The sequence below is a fragment of the Apis florea genome, unplaced genomic scaffold (genome assembly GCF_048593485.1).
Source record: "Apis florea isolate Af1SG1 unplaced genomic scaffold, ASM4859348v1 contig_2293_pilon, whole genome shotgun sequence".
In the NCBI taxonomy this organism is placed as follows: Eukaryota; Metazoa; Arthropoda; class Insecta; order Hymenoptera; family Apidae; genus Apis; species Apis florea.
In genome coordinates, this window is record NW_028256554.1 from 3,069,942 (window position 1) to 3,094,365 (window position 24,424).

Genomic DNA, 24,424 nt, shown 5'->3' on the forward strand with positions numbered 1-24,424 from the left:
TAAATCACTGAAAAAGAAATGAAACTGCAGAAAATCGTTTATTGTGAGATTAAAATCCCAGGGAGGATCACTAAAATGTTAAAGTATTGTTTAATATTTTTCAAATTATTGAAACTTGAATTTTCCACACGTTCAAGAATCGAAAATGTAGGATATCCAGGTCATATAGATCAAAATAATAAAGAAGAAAAAAAATCAATAATTATTAATTAATTAATATTTGTTGATAAAATAATAAATATATGGAGAGTTATTATCACAATTATCCATATACAGATATGTCATAATTTGAATAAAATTTTTTAACAATAATTGTTTAAATAATAATTTATATTACAAATAATTGTATCATAAATAACAGATATTTTGTTTGATTATTATATTCGTATAATTATGCTTCAGTTTATTTGAAAGACAAACGAATGATTTTTCTTTAAATTATTTCAATATTCCATTGTGAATTGAAATTTTTTTATTTTCTTTCGTGTTTATATAAATTTTTCCAACAATTTCCGATCTTCATTACCTCTACATAGTCGACTTGGTCAGAAATACAATTTTTCTCATAGTGTCTCGCACATGTAACTACAAAAGCTTATGAAATTATTTCCTATTATTTTTTTTTTTTTTTTACTTTTATTTCATTCAATTCAGTTAGAAAATTATTTCAAAATATCTAATAAATTTTTAGAAACGTAAAATATAGTTATTTTTTTAAATTTATTACTTTTACGCTATTATAAAACTACTAGATACAACTCATTATTTCGAATTATTATTTTTTACTTTCATTTCATATAAGATGCGACCAACAATGACGAGTTAAGATTCAAGTCGAGTTAAAATAGTAGAAGAAAATACAGAGGGTGAATCTTGTGACCGGAAGCTACGAGGCTTCATAAATAACGAGGATGGTTTTAAATATTGTACTATTCAAAAAAATGAAATTGAAAACATTGTTCGATTTTTTTCTATCATTTATGTATTTTAAAATTTCTAATTTCTTATTTTTCAATCGATTTTTTAATCGAACTTTCCTTCAACAACGAAAAAGATTCAGCAATTAAAATGGTTCATGCATTCAAATGAAATATGCGCTTCTTTTCTAATTACTTTTTTTCCAAAAATTAACCTCATTACATTGGAAAAATTCAGTTTTCCTTTTTTTATTATACCGTTCGTAGTTTGATAAAAATAAAATAGTATTTGCAATAGTTTCGGAGAAAACAGCTTGTCACGCTTTATTTATCTCACCTTGTATAGATACATATACTATATGTACACAGAAAGTGGAACATAAGATATACTATTGTGAAATTCTTGTACAAATCTTCTCGCTCTCGAAATGTTGTTGACTCTTACGTATACTTCTAACTTGATTTAAAATCGGCAATCGGTTCTGTCGATCGGCCAAAACTGCTATATTGCTATTTGATTATCATTTTTATTGCGAGAATTTACGAATAAAAAGAATTGTTAATTCAAGATACACATCTTGTACTTAATATTTATCTCCGTAATAATTTATAAGATAGAATGAAAATTATTTACAATTTTTCATATAAGAATGTAAAATATAGACGTAGATAAAAAACTGTGACATACGTGTAAATTTTCAAACTATATATAATTCAAGATATTGTAGCAATAAAGAATACTCTATTTTGTACAAGGGTTATTTTTTAAGAGCATAAACCATCTTTGCAAATACTACACGTTTCTGTGAACCATGAAAATATTAGTAGATTATTTGTATCACGTTCGGAGAAGGATTTTAAATAAAAGCTCGTTCTTTATGAAGAAATCCTTTCAAAGTAGATTTATGTGTAAAAACAAGACGTAAGAAAGCACGATTATCGAACAAGCTGAGAGTCGATTATATTACACATGTATTTTATTCATGGCCATGTATTTTTTTTTTTTTTTTTTACATTCAAAGGTGGCAAGTTCCATCGGTCAATCACCATGCGGTGCGGTGAAAGAAGAGAAAGGGATGCAACGTTTGGAGGCTATGTTGTACGTTTTGGACGAGATAAATTCAGACGATGATTTATTACCTAACACCACCTTGGGCGCACTTATTCTCGATTCTTGCAGCAGTGACACTTATGCGCTTGACCAGAGTATGGAATTTGTTAGATCCTATATGAATCAAGTAAGTATATTTCAATTATACTTCAGAATCTTGCTAGTTGTAAAAAAAAAAAGAAAAAATATATATATGTAATTTTATCGATTATTAATTTAAAAATTCATATTTTCTTGCGATTTTTTTTGAAATTTAAAATCTGGTTGGTCTCGATGAATTTTATTTTGTTATAATCAGAATTATAAGATTTTTTTTTAAGATTATCTTATCTATCTTAAGTATGCCTTCAAGGCTTATTCAGATAGATTGAACTTTATCTATTTAACATCGATAGAGTTAATAGATGTAACATCGATCACTTTCAAATTTTACTTTTATTAAATTCCATTTACAATAAATTTGACATGATTTTCATTTTAAGAATTTATTTTCAATAAAATTGATTGACAATATTAATTAATAAAATATTTAATATAACAATATGATTAATAATAAACGTAATAAATGACGTGATAATAGAGTTAATTGAGTTAATTGAGAGTTAATTGAAATTATATTAGTCTTGTTATAATTTTAACAATGCTTATAAGATAATGTACGATATAGTAAAAAGATAGTATAGATAATAAAAAGAAGAAAAGTTAGTAATTATTTCGCGTAATATATTATAATTATGATAAATATATAAAATTTTTTAATTAACTTTCTAAAGAAAAAAACAGAAGGTATGGAAGAAAAGAATATCATGTTGTATTTAAAATTCTTATTCAACTAGAAATGATAGGGAAGAGCATCTGCTACTCCTGAGCTTTTATTTTATCCAGATGCGGCGATAAGCACTGATGCAGACATATCTTTAGCAAAGGCCACCATTTCTTTGGTCACATCTGACTTGAAGTAGAAAATTTAGAATCGATATCCTGTCATCTCCTTTGATTTCAAACATAATGGACGTTTGTATTGTTTATGTATACGATATAAATCTAACACAAAAACTTTTTCTTTTCTATCTAGTAATTTTAATATAATTATTTGTTTTAACTATTTATTTTGTTGTTATTAAATTTTAATTCTATTATATAACTTTGCATTTTGAAATAGCAGTGGTTCGTGCTGAAAATTATTCCCAACTTTTTGCCAAAATGTTAATAATGTTGAAACTGAAATTATTTTGTAATATAAAATTATAATTATAACAACATTTCTGAGTTTGGATAAACCACGAAATTCATAAATTGAATGAATTATCAACTGTTTATCAATTATTTTTGAAATTCGTGGTAATAATTTCACGTTGCACAGAGATTGTCGATAAACGAATGAATGAATAAAATCGTTTAATTGAACATTTCATTGTTCAATAGCTGTACCTTCGAAATGAACTATAAATTATCTACACTATTCGGTCTCGATTGAAATGATAATTTAATTGACATTTAAATATTAAATTTGTCACAAATAAAATCGTGAAAATTAAAATTTTATTTAATCTAAACATATTTTCTATCCTAATTATACGTACATTTATCTTTAATATCGGTACTTTTATAGAAACATATATAAAAAATTCAGATTTCGTAGAGAAAATTCAATTCATTCAGATTCATTGATACATAAAACATTATCGCTTTCTTACAATTGCAATATAAATATTTCTTGTGTTTATCGGTGAAAATATCTCTAAAAGCATAAAATATTTTCAGGAATGCACTGAATTATATATGAAGTGAAATGTTGTTTGAGAATTATGATTATATTCCATATACAAAATGAATTTAATTTGGTGAATTGTTTCGAATAATTCTATTCCAAATAAAATTGAAGGATTTCAAAAAAGTTGCAAAGAAAATTTACATGTTGTTTAAATGCATTCCGAATAAATTTCAAATTAAAACAAAACCTTTTAAATGAATGAAAAATAAAAACTAAAAATAAGTTAATCTGAATATTTTGAGTGAAAAAAAAAATTTTATATGAATATAGCAAAAGAGAAATATAAAATTAAAATTTCTGCCAAATTACTCTTAATACCATCAAATCCTCGAACTAAAGCAAAAGCTATTAAATAATACCAAAATTGGATAAGTGAATGTAATCACCTTTAATCACTGGATCAAAACTCGAAATTTAAGCCTAATATACGTATATGTAAAATTGTGTACGAATATTTTCATATATCATATGTGTTGACATGGGAAAATTCCAATTTCTATTTGTGGGGTCACTTAAAATCAATAGTATATGCCAGGTCAGTAAACAAGGCAGAAGAATTATATAGAAGTACGTATTCAAGATATGTGCAATATATGAATAAGAATTTACTTCGAATACGATAAAATCATAATCACAGATACAACATTTCAAAATGTTTCTGCATTATAAGAAATGGAAATCAATTTCGATATCTATCATTCTTAGATATCAATATCAATATTTATCATTCGAGAGATCAGTCGTCAATGTATCGTATTAAAAATCGATTTGAAAATAATACAAGAGTGTGAATTCACTATAAATAATATTATCAGAATTATCGCAATTGCTATTGATCTTCTATTATTGCACAAAGCTCTTTGATATTCTGCAGTTGGAATACAATCCAATTACATATTGTAACAACTTGCGGTATATTAATAAGTAGTTTGCATTCTCTTCTTGTTGCCTGTGAATTAATGTGCGTTTATTAATACGTTAATTAACGAACCATAATGATAAAGTTTATCATGGATGAAATTTATATATCTTTTTAATTGCTTCTAACTTACAACGACTATAATTCCGTAGCTAAACTCTAGCATATGTACCCTAAAGCGCCTCTTTAAAACTCTGTATACACTCTCCATACTTTGAGGTATCTCCTCTACGACTCTCCATTCTCTTTGTCTCCTAAGTTTTTAATAAATCATAACCTTCCGTTACATTCTTAGCTCGTTACTACTTCTCTTAGAGAAAGAGAAACAAACTTATTCCGTTAGAAGTTGTGGACGGCAATTAAAAATCAACTGTTTAGAAATTTCCATAAGATTCGTCTTATATTATGTATCTTTTTTCTTTTCTTTTTTTTTTTTTTTCTTTAACCTTAAACCGATAATTGAAAATATTTTCTCAATCAAAGAATCGTTTAAAATTAATTCGATCTTAATAACAATGGATAAGATAATAGTAAGGTAATATTGTTCACATTCACGACCATCTGGTACCCAGGTATTAGTGAGTGCACAGCTGGTAGCCAGATTATCTGACGTATTATCCTTTGTATTAAATTACTCTTTGTGTTAAGGCATGTTTACTTACTCTATACGTGGATGATTCGTGTATCCTTTATATCCTCTTTTGTTTTAAAATTTGTCAAATTAGAGAGTTCAAGCTGAAGGAAACAAAAGAAAAGTTTTAATTTACAATTTTAACTTAACTTACTTACATTTCTTCGCTTTGCCCTGAAATTACTCTACGTGAAATTTCAGTCTTGTGACACCTGTCGCCAAGGGGATACGGGAACTGCGAGGAACAGCATGACACCTTACTATAGAACACATGCGTGTATGATCTGGCCATCTTTGTCATAAAGATCTTTTTGTACGTGATTTGTTGAAAATCCTTGAGTACAATTTTTTAATAACAAATAAACTGTTGTTGGGATATAAATGAGAACCATACTTTTACATCAATTCGATCGGCAAGTGGAATAGATACGATTGAATTTTCTTTTATTTATTCATTTTCAGGATATATCGGAATATAAATGTGAAAATGACAAACCACCGATGTACGTGCCCCATAAACCTGTTACAGGTGTTATAGGAGCCTCCTTCAGTGTAGTCTCCATTATGGTAGCCAATATTCTGCGATTATTCAAGGTCAGTAGAGTGGAAAGCTCGCTGAAATAAAAAATTAAATATTTTATTCGAATGAAAAATATCTGAATCTTTCGTTATTTTATATTTTACTTTAAGCTTTCGTTTTGAAACGTGGAAAACTTAAATATTCGAAATCAGATGAATTGACTTTCTATATTTGTTCTCTTTCAATCGATTAAAATTATACGATATACGATGCGAAAACTACATTGTCAAATATTCGGTTGCATATACATTGACAGATACATTTAAGCTTAAAGGGAATGGCAAATATTAGAATAAATCACAAAAAATCTGTTTTACATTTTTCCATTCATTTTAATATTGTTCAACCTATCCGCCCATCTACATCGTATGCTTCTTCCACCTACGTGATTCCGAATGCATTTACATCGCGTAGAATCATACATATCAAAAGATTTCGACATCAAAGATGTGTAAAAAAAAAAGTGTTCCAATGCAAATTTAAAAATTTCAAGGATGAATTCTTGATTTATAGACTTTTGAATTATTTTTAAATATTTTTTGACATAAATCAAATATCGTATTTCGTTCATTATGTGAAACTTTTATATTGTTTATTCTATTTAAATTTATTTTCTAAAATAATGATAAATAATAATTAAAAAAAAGAAAATTGAAAGAAATAATCAAGAAAAATGATAATTACTCCGATTGTAGATACCACAAATAAGTTACGCATCAACGAGCACAGAACTGTCGGATAAGAGTCGTTTCGAATATTTTAGTAGAGTGGTACCACCAGATAATTTTCAAGCTCAAGCCATGGTGGAAATCATTCATCAACTCGGTTGGAAATACGTTTCCACGGTTGCGGTTGAAGGTGATTATGGAGAGAAGGTAATTATACTTGTATATTTTTTATGCGTATCAACGGTATTATTTTTTTCTCTAATTATAGGATCCTCAATCCTATTTGCTCTTAAATAATAGATTAATAGACTCGTCTGCTATATTGTATTGTAATAATACTGTAATGTAATAGCACATTTTTAAAATCAAAACTTGTATTATTCTAACTGTTTAAATGCAAATTAATTGTTACTCGTTACATCATTTTAATTGTAGGGAATTGCCAGTTTTATCTCATTGTCAATGGAATATAGTGTCTGTGTAGCAGTTAGCGAGAAAATCTTGAGAAATGCGAAAACCGAAGATTTCGATAAAATTATTGAGCGGCTTAGTTCAAAACACAATGCCAGAGGTGTCGTTTTATTTGTCGATGAGGATAATATAAGGTAAAACTTTATCGTTACTTTTAATTGTTTTTATATATTATTTTCAATAGGTCATTAGATATTTTCTCAACTCAATATTAATTGATTAAATGTCACGTTGAATGTCAAGGATTAATTCAAATGTTAAAGATATAATACGATTAAATTATTATATAAAAGTTGTCTATTTATTTTTTTCTATAAAATTAAATCTAAGAAAACAAGAATCATTTTTATTCTTTTTCGCTTTTTCAGCTGTATCGTTTCACTAATAACTAATATTTCATATCCATTTGTTGCTATATATATATATATATATATATATCATTGCGGTTATTATCAATGCGGTTTTGTTTTATAGTGAGTAACCTATTGTGGTTCTTTTCTGCTTTTCGTTATTTTTTTCATATTAATTTCCAAGCTATATGTATTGTTTGGTAGATGTAATATACCGTAATATTTGCTTCAAATTTTAATTCATTCTCCACATTAAATAAAAATTTCTGTTGTTTCTTCTATCATAAAAAAAAAATAATTTATTATTTTTAGAAAACTTTTACAAGCAACAGTTAGGGCCAATCGTACAGGCCATTTTATGTGGATAGGTAGCGATTCATGGGGTGCTAAAGTATATCCGGTAAGAGATCAGGAATTCGCGGCAGAAGGTGCAATCACAATTTTGCCTTATAGAACATCTCTTCAAAGTAAGCCGATTACTTGTATCATGTTTACAATGTATTTTAAATTTTTTGTTATAGAATTTTGTTAAACAAAAAATTTTTTATATTCATATTAGAAAATATTATTTTTAGGTTTTGACGATTATTATTTAAATCTTCGACCAAGAGTTGACAATGAATGTGATGGACAAAGTGAAAATAACGTGCCACATAAAGAATTGCCCGGAAAAATAGTGAATTGTCGAAATATTTGGTTTCGAGAATTTTGGTCTCAACATCATAAATGCAGTTTTAATGCAAACTTGTCAGCTGGTATGACACGTTGTACTGGTACGGAAGAATTAATTGATTACGAGCAAGAAGGATTGGTGCCATTTGTCGGTAATAAATATTTTTATTATTTTAGATCACAAAAATTAAATTTCAATTTTTTTAAACAATATTTATATAATTGAAATCAAAGAGAAGGATATTATAAAACTCAGTTCATAATATTCAAAAATTCTAGAAATAGAATTCAACAAACAGTTTATATTTCGAATTTATAACATCGATGTAAATGAGCATTAATGAATAAAATATTAATATATGAAACTAAGTGAATAAAATGTTATTACATTTAATTGATTTTAGTTGATGCAGTTTATGCAATGGCACACGGTGTTCATAATTTAATAGACGAAGAATGCGTGAATAATGGTAGAACTGCTCATTATTTGTGCGAAGATCTTCGTTCAGCGCCGGATGGTCAACAACTTCTTCAACATATTCGAAATGTTAGCTTTATTGGTAAGCATTGTTTTTATTATTTTGTTTTGTAATTTTGTTTCTTACCAATTAATAAACATTATAAAATTAATCAACATAATTTTCTTCATTTTCATATGACTTTTTATATTTAAATAACATTTAGGTCGTCAAGGTACTGAAATTAAATTTAAATCGGACGGTGATGCATATGGATTTTATAATATATATCAATATCAAAGAAAAGAAGATGGCCGTTTCGATTATGTTCTTATTGGAACATGGAAAGAGGAGTAAGTAAAATAAATTTTTTATTACAAATAAATATCATATACATTTTTTAAATGGTATAAAAATAAATCATATTTTTTTGTCTAAAATGTATATTTGTATTCTTATTTTTCAATTTTTATTCTTAGATTGGCACTTGATATTAATATGACAAGATGGGCAACAGGTGCTGGAGAAATGCATATCCCTCGAAGTTTATGCAGTGATAATTGCCCACTGGGTCATGTACGCAATTTTCAGGTAAATAAAAAAAAAAAATTCAACTTTGATATTTAATATAAAATTCCTTATAATGTAATAAACATTTTCAGGAAGCCTGTTGTTGGAGTTGTGTGGCGTGTCGTGAAGACGCTTACGTCTTTAACGATACTTGTCGCAGTTGTGGTCCCGGGTATGCTCCAGATGAAACAATGACAAGTTGCATCAAACTTACAGCAGAAGTTATTCCATGGACTAGTCCTTGGGCATTGGTACCATTAATATTCGCCTCAATTGGCATACTTAGTACTTTATTCACAACTGTAGTGTTCATTCGGTGCGTTCGCAAATTTATTTAAGATGCAATAACATACCTACAATAATTTCACTTTACAGATACTTAAAATTCATTTAAATAATATAACAATATAATGAACCGATAAACATTAATCAACCAATTAATTATTTTTCAGCTTCAACCGTACTCCTGTGATTATGGCATCAGGACGTGAGTTGTGTTACGTATTGCTAGTAGGAATTTTATCGTGTTATGGTATGAGTTTTGTAATATTAAGCAAACCAACTGTATGGAATTGCACATATCTGAGAATTGGACTTGGCTTATGCTTAAGCATTTGTTATAGCGCGATATTAACTAAAACAAATCGAATATCACGCATTTTTAACCAAGGTACAAAAAGTATAAAAAGACCTTCTTACACATCACCGAAGAGCCAAGTTGTAATTGCAATCGGTGAGTTTACAATTTTCAAAGGCATGCTTGAATATTTTTACAAAATAACCAAATTTGTAAATAATTGCAAATAAATATACAATTACTCACAAAAGTATCCGCTAAATCGAACTGTGAGTAGTATTATCATATCGTAGACAGACAGATAGTAGTCGTAATCAAACAATGAGTGGTACTAGCACGTTCTAGACGGATAAGCAGTGGTGATAGGCACGTTCTGGACAGATGTAGGCACGATCTAGTCGGACAGTAAGTAGTATTGGCACGTCTTAGTCGGACAGTGATATAGAAGTATTATAATCTTCTTTATTTAATTGTATATAATTTTTTAGTGCAGTGCATTTTAATTTAATGTATATTATCAATGTATATTAATCAAGGTTTATACTAGTACAATCTACAATCAATAATTCCAAATTATACTTTATTTAAACAAGTTAAACTTATAGCATACTAAAATGGATAGATACTTCTGTGAGTAAATGTAATAAATTAATTATATTGGATTAAATAAATGCATTAATAAAGAACGAAATAAGATTTCTGATATGATTTTAGAATAAACTGTCGATCTTGATATCGTATTATGTAACTCCCGTTTTTATAGGGATCACTGCAGTACAATTAATTGGTGTTATTGTTTGGTTAATCATTGAACCACCGGATACTACAGAAATTCATCCATATCCATTGTCAGCAGTACTCACGTGTCGTGTTTCCACATTTTCCCTAATGATGTCACTCGTCTACAATATGTTTCTAATACTTATGTGCACTTTATATGCGTTCAAAACACGTAAGATACCAGAGAATTTCAACGAAGCGAAATACATTGGTTTTACGATGTATTCTACATGCATTGTATGGTTAGCTTTCGTACCCATCTACTTTGGCTCAAACAATGATTATAAGGTCGGTACATACGAAATAACAAAAGACACGTATTATTTTTGCAGTTATGCGATCAATCTCTTATTTAATTAACTCTAATATTTAGCTTGAATTATAAAATTCTTTGTTATCAAAATTATAATTTACAAGGATAAAATTAGAAATAAAATGTCGTTACTGTCTCATTGTATTTCTCATAGAGATTAAAAATAAACAAGCACGAATATAAATTTACAGGTACAAATAGCAAGCATGTGTATGTGCATTAATATTTCCGCGTCAGTAGCTCTCGGTTGTCTCTTTACACCAAAAGTATATCTAGTACTCTTTCAACCATATAAAAATGTTCGACCTGGACATACTAATGTGAGTATATAATAAATTGAACGATAGTGATAACTCTGTTCCCAATTATTTTATTTTGAGATTTTATAGAAAAAAAATTTGTCCACTATATTGTAGACGAGTGCACTTCAAAGTGGTAACCGTGGAACGTACAGCATGCGATTTTCTGGCGGTCGTAGTCAAACGATGCAGAGCATGACCTCCTGTTCTCGAAGCAGTCCACCGGTATCACGTCCAAGCCAGGACGAGGTAAAACATGCCAACGGTGAGACACAAGCACTGGCGAGCCCGTCTGTCGAGGAGACCTCGGTTAGCTAGGTCTCTCTTATACACCTCCCTCCCTGTCTAGAGTATCAGGCCAGAACTCATGAGACTACCGTGGAGATATACGACGATGACGAAGAAGAACGCAAGCTCTCCACTATCCAGGAAGTGTCAGAATCAAGAGACATTTCCAGTCCTTCGATGTTCGCTGAAAATTGCCGAAATCGAAGTCGGAAATCGATTTCCAGCGATTCTGACCAGGTGATGGATGTTTCATTAAATAATTGTAAACGTAAAAGTTTTAAAAGCTTTTTAAGAAGTCAGTTAAAAATCGTGGACAAACTATATTTATTTGGATATACTATTAAGATATTGGCTGAATAAATATTTTCTTGCTTAGATTTTACACGCAAGGAGTATAAATTTTTCTAATTTATATTTTTATATCTATTTTCTTGAGTCGGGCGATCCAGTACGTAAAAATCGTATGGGAACAATTAGTTGCATCTCCGACAAAGTGGTGTGTTATAAGACAGAAGCAAACATTTTTCCCAGCGAAGATCAAACATTCCACGTCTACAGCGATTCACCGACTTTTTCCGATTTTTCATCATAAATCGCGACATTTAATGTCAAGGTAACGAAAAAAAAGAAAACTGTCATTTTTAATACGTGAAAATTATTTAACAGTGCCAAGACGTCTTTTTAGCCTCGCATTTGTTCTTACAAAGACGAGTTTAGATATACAAATGTACATGCAAATGTGAAATTAATGATCAAAATATTTAAAAATCAAATATTTATCTTTTATATAGAGAACATTTACTTTTAATTTATTTAATATTATTATAATACTATTCTTGATTTTTTTCTTGACTTTTGTCAATAAAATTTATTTATTTATTTTAAGTTTTATTATAAGTTTTAAACTAATACAGTACTATAATATTAATATTAATATTTTTTATTAGTGCTATATTTACTATAGTACTGACATAAAAACAAAATAATTAATGTTATGTTGCTTCAGTAAACAAAGATAATCTTAATTAATTAGTTCCTTACATGTATCTCTTAGAAATAAATATGGCAATATTTCGTATTATCATATTCAATCAAAATTTATGACACATGTACAAAAATGTTTATACTTGTTTTATATTAAATATGTATAATATATATAATATTAATTTACTTTATAAAGAAAGAACATTTTAATTAAAATTTTGATAGAATAATAATATAATAGACATTGTACACATTTATTTATGAACTATTTTATGAAAATATTAAATATTTTATTGATAAAATTTATAATTATATTCTTTGATGTATAAAAATATAAATTATAAATTTCTTTATTAAAATTATAGAAATATTTTACTTTATTAGTTTTTGATAGCATACAGATTATTCTAGAAGTATGCAACAAACGAATTAAAATTTTTTCTAAAATCTGTTAGAATCACAGAATATTTAAAAATCAAATAATTATTATATTACATATTCATTGATCGAATAAATGGTTCATAAACATTTGTAAATCTTTTGAATTGTTAGGCACACAAGATATACATAAATGCAGATACTTGCAAGAGTAAATTTCGCTTGAAGTGATTTATAAGCATTTGTTGTTAAACTATGAGAAACAATAATCTCTCATCTACTGTGAATGTGCACAAAGAGCAAATTTTATTCCAAGTACCGACACTTTTTTAAAAACACTTGAATAAAATAATTGTTATTGTATACTTCCAATTAATCTGTATAAAGAAATCGTAATCAAGTAATTTCATTACATTTTATTACTTTTTGTTTTATTAATTTTAATTCAAAAGTTTTTTTTTTTGCTTATTTTAATTTATTATAAATTTTAAGTAATAATTTTATTTAAATGTGAAATAATATTTTACATTTATGCGAAATAAAATATTCATTCAGATTACTAATAAAAAACAAAATAAAAATAAAAATTTTCAATTTAGACTGTAAATAATTATTAAATACTGTTGGTATTATATAATCTCAGGTAATTTCTTGTTGTTGTTTCGTTTTTTTATTTATTTTTTAAGTTATTATATTTATATTTTATAATTTATTTTATATTTTATATTTATATAAAATATTTATTTTGTTTATATATTTTCATATATTATAAAAAATCTTTTTAAATTATTAATCAAATATTGTACATTTAATGGAAAAATAAAATTTTTCCATGGTATTATACCAAAGTTAATAGATAATACAATAGAATTTTACAATAGTTAGTACAATAAAATATTGGAAATACAATGTCCAATATAGTAAATAAATGTGTACTTTTACAAATATATATAACTGCCGACTATTAAACAGTCAAAATAGTCATAAAGAACAAAATTAGACGTAGATCGTGTGTGTGTGTAAATGTGCGTGAATTTTTGTCTAAACATGTGCCAACGCTGAGAGAAGTTACATAAATAAATAAAATACTATATTATAAAATGATTTCGAATGAAGAAAAATTTGAAATAGGATGCCATATATTCACGTTCACAAATGTATTAAATTGTTAATGTTAATTATATAGATATTTATTTATCATATATTATTATATATTGTACAAAAATTAGAAATATATTATTTTATGTACTACCAATTTTTTAGAAAATTGTTTGACAATTAAGCCATGCATTAAGAGTTTAAAAAAGTTTAATATGATATCGCGAATATAATAAATTAATTTTTAAAAAAATAATTAATTATACTCGCTAATATATCTTGAAAATATTGTGCTTATTGTTGAAACATCTCTGAAAATCATATAAAAGTCAAAATGATTAAACATTTTTGGTTGATTTAAATTATTATTTTTAATATTTATCGATAATTAATAAAAAAACAGTGTAACGAGTTTATATTTTAAAATTTCATATTCAAAAATTTAATATTTAAAAATGTTTTGTGATATTATTATTTTATTATTTAATAAATTGATAATAGTAATTATTTAATACAAATATATTTAATTTCATTCAGATTAATTTCCCAATGAAATTGAATAAAATAAAAAAATAATCAACAACCAAAAATGTTTAATTTTTATTTATATATAGATTAAATGAAAAATTTGGATTGTCACAGAAGCATAGACAACGAAAATTCTAGAGCCAATACAAAAATGTTTCGACGAAAGTTCGAGATAGTTTTAACAAACAACAATTATAAGACTTAAGAATTGCAATTCTAACAATTATGAAAATCAAAGATTATCCTAAGCCTTTTTAAGGTTCATCGATAGAGGAAGAATTTATCCAACTTCTCAGTGTGCTTTGGAATTTATTACAATTGTTATAGATATAAATAAATGTATTATATAATTAGATAACTCAAATTCGAGTACACCTGATTAGTCTCTTCTAATAATGAATGCAATGGTGACCTGATAGGTAGTTTCATACAAAAAACAAAGGTCAATTTATTCATACTTTACGTTTTACATACGTTTTAGATACAATAATATCCATGCGTATATGATTCGCGATACTAAAATGCGATATTAACATGTTATATAGTTTTAAGAAAAATTCGAATATCTATAAATACAATTTATTGTATGTTTATATGTTTAGAGTGAATATGTATAAATATATGAAACGATATACAAGAAAATAACGAATATAAATTAATAAGTGAAATAGTGAGCTGTTGATTATAAGATTTCTCATTTTTCAAATACAATTTTATATTCTGGTGTCAACCATCGAATTAAATTATAATTATACATTTGTAACATAAAAACCTCAAACTTCATGATCAATCAATAAATAATAATACAAAAAAGTGATTTATTTTATTTAACAATATTTTTATTGTATTTTTTTTTTTAACATTAAATATTACATCAAATCGAATAACAAGATATAGATCAAGATACAATAGCTTATATTTTATTTGCTGCATAGCAAATAATAAATAATTAACTAAAACTAAATATAAAATAATTAATTTTTGATTAAGATTCAATTTACAATAATCTAAAATATATACACATGATGTATAAAAATAAAAAAGAACAATAGTGTACAATTAACTATTAAAATGTATTTAAGAGATTCTTTATTCTATTTGAATCTAGTTATTTCGGAGCTATAAGACCTTTCAAGCAATCGAAAGTATTACCATCTGGATGTACAGTAAATATTGTTCCATCTTCTCCTCGAACACGTAAATATCCATAATCATCTATACCTAATATTCTAACATTTTGTGTCACTCCCGTTATTGATAATACCGTTACATCTGCATCGCTATAAAAAATTGAAATAAATTTTAATATTTAAATAAATGATATTTTTAACATTTTGAAGAAATTCATATTAAAAAATGTCAAATTATATCACAAAAATATTCAATTATCAAATGATATAATAAAATATTTTTAACATTTTAAATAATTTAGAAATAAAATTTACGTGTGCATCCAATAAGTATAATATGCATCCAGAAAAACATCTATATCACCATCTTGTACAATATTTAACCATCTTTCAATTTCGTTAAATACAATAGCAAAGTACTGTTCATACGATATCATTTTTAATTTTTTATTATACATTTCATTAAATGCACAAACTATGTCATTAATGCAACATGTAGGTTCTTTATTAAATAAATTTATTCCAACTCCTAAAAAAGATTGATCATAATTATGCATCCAATGCATAAAGCAATGATTTTATAAAATGTATAATAATAGCATATACTTACCAACATTACAAATATTAAGATTTGAAATAACATGTGTCTCTATAATCATTCCTCCTATTTTTATATTATTACCGGCATAAATATCGTTAGGCCATTTTAATCTTAGATCAATATCCTATAAATAAAATTTAAAATATTAAAATTATTTTGTAAATAATTAATTCAAATATATATTCGTATTATTATTTTAAATAGTAACCTCATATCCTGGTAAAGACTTAAATGCAGAAATAATTGCAACAGAAATTAAATGTTGTAAAATTGAAATTCGTCTTCCAAGTATTGTATTAGTAGGCACATGAAGTTGCAAGGTAAATAGGGCAGAACCTTTTGGACTAAGCCAAATATTTTTGCTTCTTCCTTAAAATTAATATAAAAATCTTTATTACAATTATATGATAATAAAATGTTATCAACATAAAATGATTGAAAGCTAATACATTTATGAGATGCTACATACAATACATACCTCGTCCTTGAGTTTGCTGACGAACAATAACTGCTAAACCATGTCCTAATTTATAACCATTAAATACATCCATTGAAGATGTCATTACTTCTGCATATATTACTAAACGTCCTAATTCCTTTGAAGTTAAATTCTATAATAAAGTATAATATAACTATATAAGTATAATAATTAAAAAAATCAATAAAATAATAATTCACATTAAAAAAATAATTTTTCTATCTTTCAGTTATATATAAAAAAAACAATACCTCAAAATATTCTACAGTAGAGAAATTGTCAGGACACTGATGTATCATAATAGGAAGGAACGAAGATGAAGCTGGTTTTGGAATTGTACTACTCCTACAAAACTGAATTTCCAACTTAGGCATTTTTAAAGTATCGTTTGTTTTCATTATATCCTTTAATTTTTCCAACATTTCTAGTTTTAACTATAAAACACAAAAAAAACATATTTAATTATTCTTTTACTCTTATTTTTAATTAAAAATTTTATGATATAAATTTATGTTATATATGTAAATAATGATATCATTATAATAACGATATCAATTAAGTTATATATGTAATAATATCGTATAAATTAGTACGACATTATAATTTTTAATAACTTTTTATAACCATATGTAATAATAATATAAATATATGTGTCTATTTTATACAATATATATATATATATATATTATTTATAAAAAATTAATAAATATAACATAATAATAAAAAAAGCATTAATTCAGAAGCAAGCAATATATTGTGAATCAATAAAAAATAGTATATTTAGAATTATTTTTTAGCAGCAATTACAAAGAGGAGCATAATTTATTGTTAATTAATATATATAAAAGCATCAAAATTAATTATCAATCACAACTAAATTGTAACCTTGAAATTTTATATTTCCTTTAATAAGGAATGTTGAAAGACATCATGTACAAAAGAACTAATAAAAACTTCATGGTTGATTCAATAAATTCTTTTCCTTATCTCTTTTAATATCAAAGATATTATGCACAATAATTTTTATTCATCTATTCTGTATAAATAGTTTATGTAGAAAAAATTACCTACATAAAAGACATCATTACATTATAATTAATAATTTACTTGACATGAATTTTTTTCAGAAATGATTTATACTTTCATACCTCGTGTCGTCCCAAAAAGAAAGCTGATTTGTAAATTACAGATGGAGTAATTTGTAAAGTACTTCGAAATTCAATTCCCAGATGTACTTTTAACAGATCATTGAATATTTCTAATCTAGTTGCATTACTTTCCTTCAATGCATTAAATTTACTTTCTTCAAATTCATATTGCATTGGATCCACTTCTAGATGTATTTGAGAAAATACAACTTTTCCACCACTTTCCGGAAGAGTCGCAAGTAAAATACTTGGAGTATGCCAAGTTTCTTCTGTTCCAAGTACTTTAAGATCAAACGAATGCGAATTTCCTTTTTTATCTTTCACATCTATCGACTCTGGAGGAGACACACTAGACATTCTGAAAAAATACTTTTAAAACATCTCGAGCCATCGTAACATTGTTATATTTTTACGCTATTTTCTACTTATATATATATTATGTAAATGAATAAAAATTTTGCACGAATTTTTTTTTTTTGTATATTTAAATTTATAAATATATGAGAAAATAATCTTTAAATTTTCTTTTATATATTTTGATATAAATAGAGAAGAAGACAATCTTACTTTACGTCTTCATGATCCTGGGAAAATCTCGTCCTTACAGGAGATGCTTGATAACAAAAGATATGATGCATCATGCGTATATGCTTCCATTTTCCATAAGAAAAGTGAACAAGTTCATTTTCTCGCACTTCTGCCGTTTTAAATGATGGAAGTAAAATATGAATTACATCGGAACATAAAGCAAGAAGTTTGCCACCATGGAGAATATATTCCACAATTTGACTTCCAATTTCATTACCGACATTACCACAAACAACGACTAAAGCTGCATTTTCTATCCAAGCATCATTACGAGCTTCTTCTGGAGATAATGCATAAATGGTATATCTAATGATAAGAGAGTATTTTTTAATCTGATTCATTAGAATCTAATCATTGGAACAATACATTACTATTAAATATTTTATCAATATAAAATAATACGAAATCAAAAGATTTTTTAATCATATCATTATCATATTTTAATAATATGTGAAATGTTTAAAAATATTTAAAGCTAATATAGTAAAATAAATTATCATACTTATCCGTGCCAAGAGATTCTTCTAATACGCCTTTTACATTATTACGTGCAATCAAACTATCGGCATATATTAAAACATTTGGTTTTACATTTTTATTTGATAACTTCGTTGTTATTTCCGCCATAGAATTTCTATAAGATAATGTATAAATTCTTATTAATTATAATTTTAAATTAATTAAATATAATAAGTATTTATATATATTATTGCGAAAGAGTTAGAACTCTTCATCAACTATCGCGTCCAACTTTTTAAGTTCCTATCCATGAATTCCTATCTGTTTCCTCTATTATTATCACTACATTATCAAATTTCTATTTGACTATTTTTAGCTCATAAATATGTATATATATATATATGTATATATATATATATATAAGGTATTATCATTGATACTTACTTAAAAGGACTAGTTGATGCTATTATTTTACTATCCTTAGCATCATGAAAAGATTTACTTGTACTTTTTATATCACTACAAGATACTTGTCTGTATCTTATAGCTTTAGATTCATCTTCTAAATTATCAAGCACATCAAGTGATTTACTAGCAGAATGCGGAACACCTTGAAATTCAATATCTTCCGTAATTTTTTGTATTTCATCTTCTGATAATTGAATCTCATGTTGAGGAATATTTATTGAAACTGGTGTAGAAACTTGACTTCTACTTTCAATTTCTAAAACATAAATTTGTTTTTCTTAAATAAAAATATATATAAAATTATACACAACATTCTATTAAAAAAATATTTATTCACAAAATTTTAATAATATATTTTAATAATTATAATAAATACATTTTTTTATACCTAGCGTTTCATTTGATTCTACCCGTTTCACAAGTTCAATTTCTGCATCTAGAATATTTTCCGGATATACTATTAAACCTGGAAATTCCTTAACTTCGAGTGATTTACATTTTTCGGATGCAATTCTGGCAGTGTTACTTAATGATTTTAATTTTTCCGTGTGCGTTTCCCATTCAATTTTATCTATAAATTCTTATAAAAATATATATAAAATTCATTTTATGTTTTTCAATTTTTTTTTTATTAGATATATATACAATGTAAAAAATACAATATAAAAAATATATATAATATTAATTATGATTGCTTTTTGCAGATTTTTGTGTACTTGCAAAAAACTGAAAAACTTAATTTTTTCAAATGAACATTACATAAAAATATATAAAGACATGTAAAAATAATAATTTCAATTAACATAAAATTAATTATATTAATTATAATTAATTATAATTACTAGCAAAATTGTTCTGCGATTAATATAACAATCAATATATACATAGGAACGATAATCGAAATTTCAGCTTTTGTAATCAAAAGTAATCGAATTTCTATTTGTAATTTATAATTATTGTTCTTTATGTCAAGCATAAAGATTTTTCTTAACTATTTCAATCAGAACTTTTATATATTAGTTATTATTATTTATACACATTTAAAATTCTTTTCATTACATCTTATACAATTTCCATTTCAATTATTACATAAAACAAAATTTACATCAGTATTTAATAGTTTAAAATTTTCGTTAAAATAAAATGATAAAAAATTTAAAATATAGATTAATCATTTCGAAATTAGATAAAATCTTTTCGAAACAGATTAGATAAAAATCTTACTTTTAGTTGGAGTTGAATTCAAGATATCACTATTGTAAAGGCAAGGCTTTCCTGATATCAGGACAGCTGGAAGAATATAAAACTATTTTCATCCGAATATTTTGATAAACAGAATTGAAATCTATACATACTTTCTATTCGTTTCAATAATAAGCCATTATTAACATAACATTGACCTTCCATTGCTGCAATAAAAAATTTTGCAACCATATCTAAATCAGATTCTATAATTAAATCAATATTTTTATTTGCCGTCCACGTAATAATTAAACCATAATCCTCAACCTAAAAGACACAAGAATATTATTGCATAATAAATATTTTATTATTTTAATGTTTTATTTTACAGAATTGATTGTAAATTTTTAAAATAATATAAATTTTATATTCGGTTTTAATAATTTATTTTAAACTAATTTATTGAGAAATATTTTTTCACTATATTTTTTTATTTTATATCATTATATTTTATATATTATAAAATTAGAAAACAATTGTAATAGAAAACAATTGTTAAAAAATTCTTTATCTAATAATGATAAAATCAGTAAATTACAGAAAATAAAGACTTATTTTCAAAATTTTTAAAAATATGTATTATAACAAAATTTCTATGTAATAAATAAATTATATTAAATATAGCAATGAATAGATATGATACCTTTGTAGCATGTGTTGCAGCAAGAGGATTATAGCTTTCAAGATCAGCTTCAACAAGTATATAAAGTTTGTACTCTGATTGTAATAAATTTCCATTACGGTTATTTATATGTAAAGGAAAAAATGTTTTGCCATACTGATACGTTAACCAACTTGAGATGTCAACTTTTTGCTGATAAAAATAGCAATTAACTAAATGATTAATTATATTTAAACTCCAAGAATTTATTTGTATTACAATGCTTGATGCATACTTGAGGAAATATAGTGCATAATCTCATATCACCATAATACCATAGTAATTCTTCTAGTCTAGCATCAGTTTTATTCACACATAGACAAGAAGTCATAAATTCATCATTTTCATGATCATTCATAGTAGATTTTGATTCTTAAAATAAATACAATATATTAAGTATGAAAATTTTAGTATGTTGTTTAAATTATATACATGTATATGTACTATTAATTAATTTAATAAGTATTCAAGTATTAAAAATAAATATTAAATGCTCAAATGTTAAAATAATATATAATTATAAAATAGATGTTTCATTTTACATTTATTATAAGAAAAATAAAATATAATACAAAATAGATAACTAATAATTTTGTTAAATCTATATTATATATATTAGTTTTTTAACATACATAATTATAAAGATTTTAATGTTACATATACAAAAATAACAATATTTGAATACAAATTAAATAATATTTGAATAAAAATAAAATACAAAGGGGTAAATATATATGTATGTACAATATAAATATTATTAGAATAATATAACAAAATTTTATTGGTTTTGAACAATATATTAGCTATATTAGCTATATTATAATAATAATATAATTACAGATGTGTGTATAATTAAGTAATTAAGTACATAATAAACTTATAAAATCAATAAAAAGAAGTAAATGATATTCATACATAAATTTTATTTCATGTATATACATGTATATAAATACAATATCAAACTAACATTTATACAATTAAAAAAAATGAAAGTAACAATTACTACTATAATTACTACTATAACAAAATAAATAGTGCGTATATATAAAGGTTCTGATTTGGTTTATAAATTATGCAAAAATAAATAAAATAACAGAAACAACATTTTAAAAAAATATAAATTGTATTAATAAAATCATAATAAATATTATTTGTGTATATAAAACTTACAAAAAATAATTATATATAATTATAATTATATATAATTTAAAAATTAACATTTTAATAATATTAATATTTCACACGAACTTACTAATAAAATTTTTGTATTTTTTTTCATTAAAAGAATTACAAATAATTATTAATAGATTAATAAATTTTATATATATTTATAAGTAAAAAAATATGATATAATTAATACTTTACAAATATATATGTAAATTAAAAAATAATATATTTTAATAAAATGCTTACATCATAGAATTTTATTTTTAAACATAATTAAAAAGCAAGAACTAAGTACTATTTAAAATAATATTTAATATAGCATTTCATCTATTATATTAAACAAATTTTTGGTCTTTCTATATTTTTTGCAATCTTTTTATATAATTTGAATTTATTGCAACTACTCAAACATTTTAAAACTATTATTAAACATTTTACAATATTTTTATCATATATATGAAACGCATGTCTAATTTATACAAATATGCAAAAACTTATAATATAATGTGTAAAGACAAATATATAATAAGTAATAAAGATTATAAATATATATGTAATATATATATGTGTATATGTAAAATTATATAATTTGATAGTCATAATAATAAAAATTAAATATGTATGTAGAAAAAAATATAATATTAATTATTATTATAATATAAATCATTAAAAATAATATATTTAAATTTTATAATTTTAACAATTATTAAAAATAATATAATAGATTAAATAATAGATAACAAACTAAAATCTAATATATAATGAATTAAATCAAATCTATAATATTTATGTTATGATATTTTAATATTCAAATTTTTTAAGTAAAAAAATTTACTTATAAAATTACATTACAATATCTTTAAAAATTATTAAATTATTTAACTTATTTATATGAATACATAATTTTTAAGTTATATTAAAATTGAACAATTTATACAAAATTTATTATTAAAATATATAAAAATAAATATTAATACATTACCTTTACATGAACCTACTGTTTTATTATAAAACATTATTGACGGATAAATATTTGTGTTTCCTTGGAATAAACTGCTTAAATGAGTTTTTAAAAATAAAATTCTTCTTGACTGAATTGATGTTGCTATCATATAAAAAAGTGTCAAAATCATTTTGATGAAATTGAAATATAAAATTTTAATAATTATACAATCACTTGACCATAAATTTCTGAAATAAATTATGTATCTCTTATATATTTATTTCAATAATTCATAAATTATAATTAAATCATTTTGACAAATTAAAATAAATAATAACATAAATTATTAAATATTAAATAATATTACATAAAATTAAAATTTATTTATTTACATATTTTGTAAATTAAACAAGTTTAAAAATCATTTAAATCAAATATATGAATCAACAATGATATATATAAATATACTTATAAAATATGAGAATAATAACTAATAAAAATAATTTTTGAAATAAATATTATAATTTGCAAATCACTATAGTCAATAAATTTTTATAAATATGATTTTAAATTATAAAAAAATTATTAAAATAAAAATTGTTAAAATAACAAATATCTATCAAAATCTTTTTTTATAAAAAGAATTTATAAATTACATACCTATTTTCAATATTATTCTTTATCTATGAAGTAATTAATAAAATTATGGACAAACAACTTTGAATATCGTTTCACATCCATAAATTACTGCTAAAAGAATGTTATGCAAGGTACATTAGCTTATTGACGCTTATGTAGAATATAGTTCAACTGTATGATTATCAGATGGCGCCAAAAAAATTAAAAACCGAGATTAGAGAAAAGAGATAGATTAAAAGTCGTTTTTTATATTTGTAAAATTCAAATCAGACAAATGTTCTATCATAAAAATAGAACTTTCTAGAACTACAAATTTAAATAAATTAAAATTAATTATAAAATTATTATTAAATTTAATAAATCATAATGCTTTATAAGTTATATCATATCAATATGCTATAAAATTATTGAATTATTAAAAATATTAAAAATTATAAGTTTTAAATATTTTCAAAATGGTACTGACATTTATTTCATCTATGATTACGCGCTAAGAGTATGTAAAGATAAGGAAAATAAGAGTGGAAGTGGAAG

At 24.2% G+C, this 24,424-nt stretch overlaps 2 protein-coding genes across 4 annotated transcripts in view; one reads left to right on the forward strand and one right to left on the reverse strand.

The window, feature by feature from the left end:
• LOC100871342 (metabotropic glutamate receptor 7) overlaps nt 1–12,195 on the forward strand; it is a 35,242-nt gene extending 23,047 nt beyond the window's left edge. The window contains exons 3-18 of the mRNA XM_086904035.1: nt 1,940–2,155; nt 5,815–5,946; nt 6,628–6,807; nt 7,036–7,205; nt 7,734–7,888; nt 7,997–8,245; nt 8,498–8,653; nt 8,778–8,904; nt 9,031–9,142; nt 9,214–9,437; nt 9,574–9,854; nt 10,462–10,766; nt 10,983–11,111; nt 11,208–11,355; nt 11,440–11,615; nt 11,815–12,195. Of these exons, the coding sequence (XP_086760161.1) occupies nt 1,940–2,155; nt 5,815–5,946; nt 6,628–6,807; nt 7,036–7,205; nt 7,734–7,888; nt 7,997–8,245; nt 8,498–8,653; nt 8,778–8,904; nt 9,031–9,142; nt 9,214–9,437; nt 9,574–9,854; nt 10,462–10,766; nt 10,983–11,111; nt 11,208–11,355; nt 11,440–11,615; nt 11,815–11,970 (2,916 nt within the window). The 3' untranslated portion in view covers nt 11,971–12,195. The remainder of the gene's footprint in view (nt 1–1,939; nt 2,156–5,814; nt 5,947–6,627; nt 6,808–7,035; nt 7,206–7,733; nt 7,889–7,996; nt 8,246–8,497; nt 8,654–8,777; nt 8,905–9,030; nt 9,143–9,213; nt 9,438–9,573; nt 9,855–10,461; nt 10,767–10,982; nt 11,112–11,207; nt 11,356–11,439; nt 11,616–11,814) is intronic.
• A 2,988-nt stretch (nt 12,196–15,183) lies between these two features.
• Hcs (holocarboxylase synthetase-like protein) lies at nt 15,184–24,063 on the reverse strand. 3 transcript variants are annotated; one of them, XM_012487893.2, is made up of 17 exons: nt 23,912–24,063; nt 23,291–23,499; nt 21,377–21,513; nt 21,124–21,294; nt 20,594–20,747; nt 20,463–20,528; nt 19,627–19,818; nt 19,215–19,494; nt 18,814–18,945; nt 18,291–18,617; nt 17,724–18,081; nt 16,827–17,009; nt 16,576–16,708; nt 16,306–16,466; nt 16,107–16,221; nt 15,812–16,025; nt 15,184–15,646 (listed from the first exon to the last, which is right to left on the reverse strand). In XM_012487893.2, the coding sequence occupies exons 2-17, from the start codon at nt 23,439–23,441 to the stop codon at nt 15,475–15,477; spliced, it is 2,946 nt and encodes a 981-aa protein (XP_012343347.2). In that variant the 5' UTR covers nt 23,442–23,499; nt 23,912–24,063; the 3' UTR covers nt 15,184–15,474. The 3 variants fall into 3 exon arrangements, with proteins under 3 accessions (XP_012343347.2, XP_086759704.1, XP_086759705.1); XM_086903578.1 differs by lacking the exon at nt 15,812–16,025; XM_086903579.1 differs by lacking the exons at nt 20,463–20,528; nt 20,594–20,747; nt 21,124–21,294; nt 21,377–21,513.
• Between the last annotated feature and the right edge of the window lie 361 nt (nt 24,064–24,424).

Excerpts from the sequence above, each read along its gene's own strand:
- Hcs (XM_012487893.2), bottom strand. The coding sequence starts at position 23,441 with ATGATTTTGACACTTTTTTATATGATAGCAACATCAATTCAGTCAAGA. Across the intron at positions 18,618-18,813 it reads GAATCTCTTGGCACGGATAA|ATATACCATTTATGCATTAT; the intron begins GTATGATAATTT and ends TCTTATCATTAG. Across the intron at positions 17,010-17,723 it reads TCTTTTTGGGACGACACGAG|TTAAAACTAGAAATGTTGGA; the intron begins GTATGAAAGTAT and ends TGTGTTTTATAG.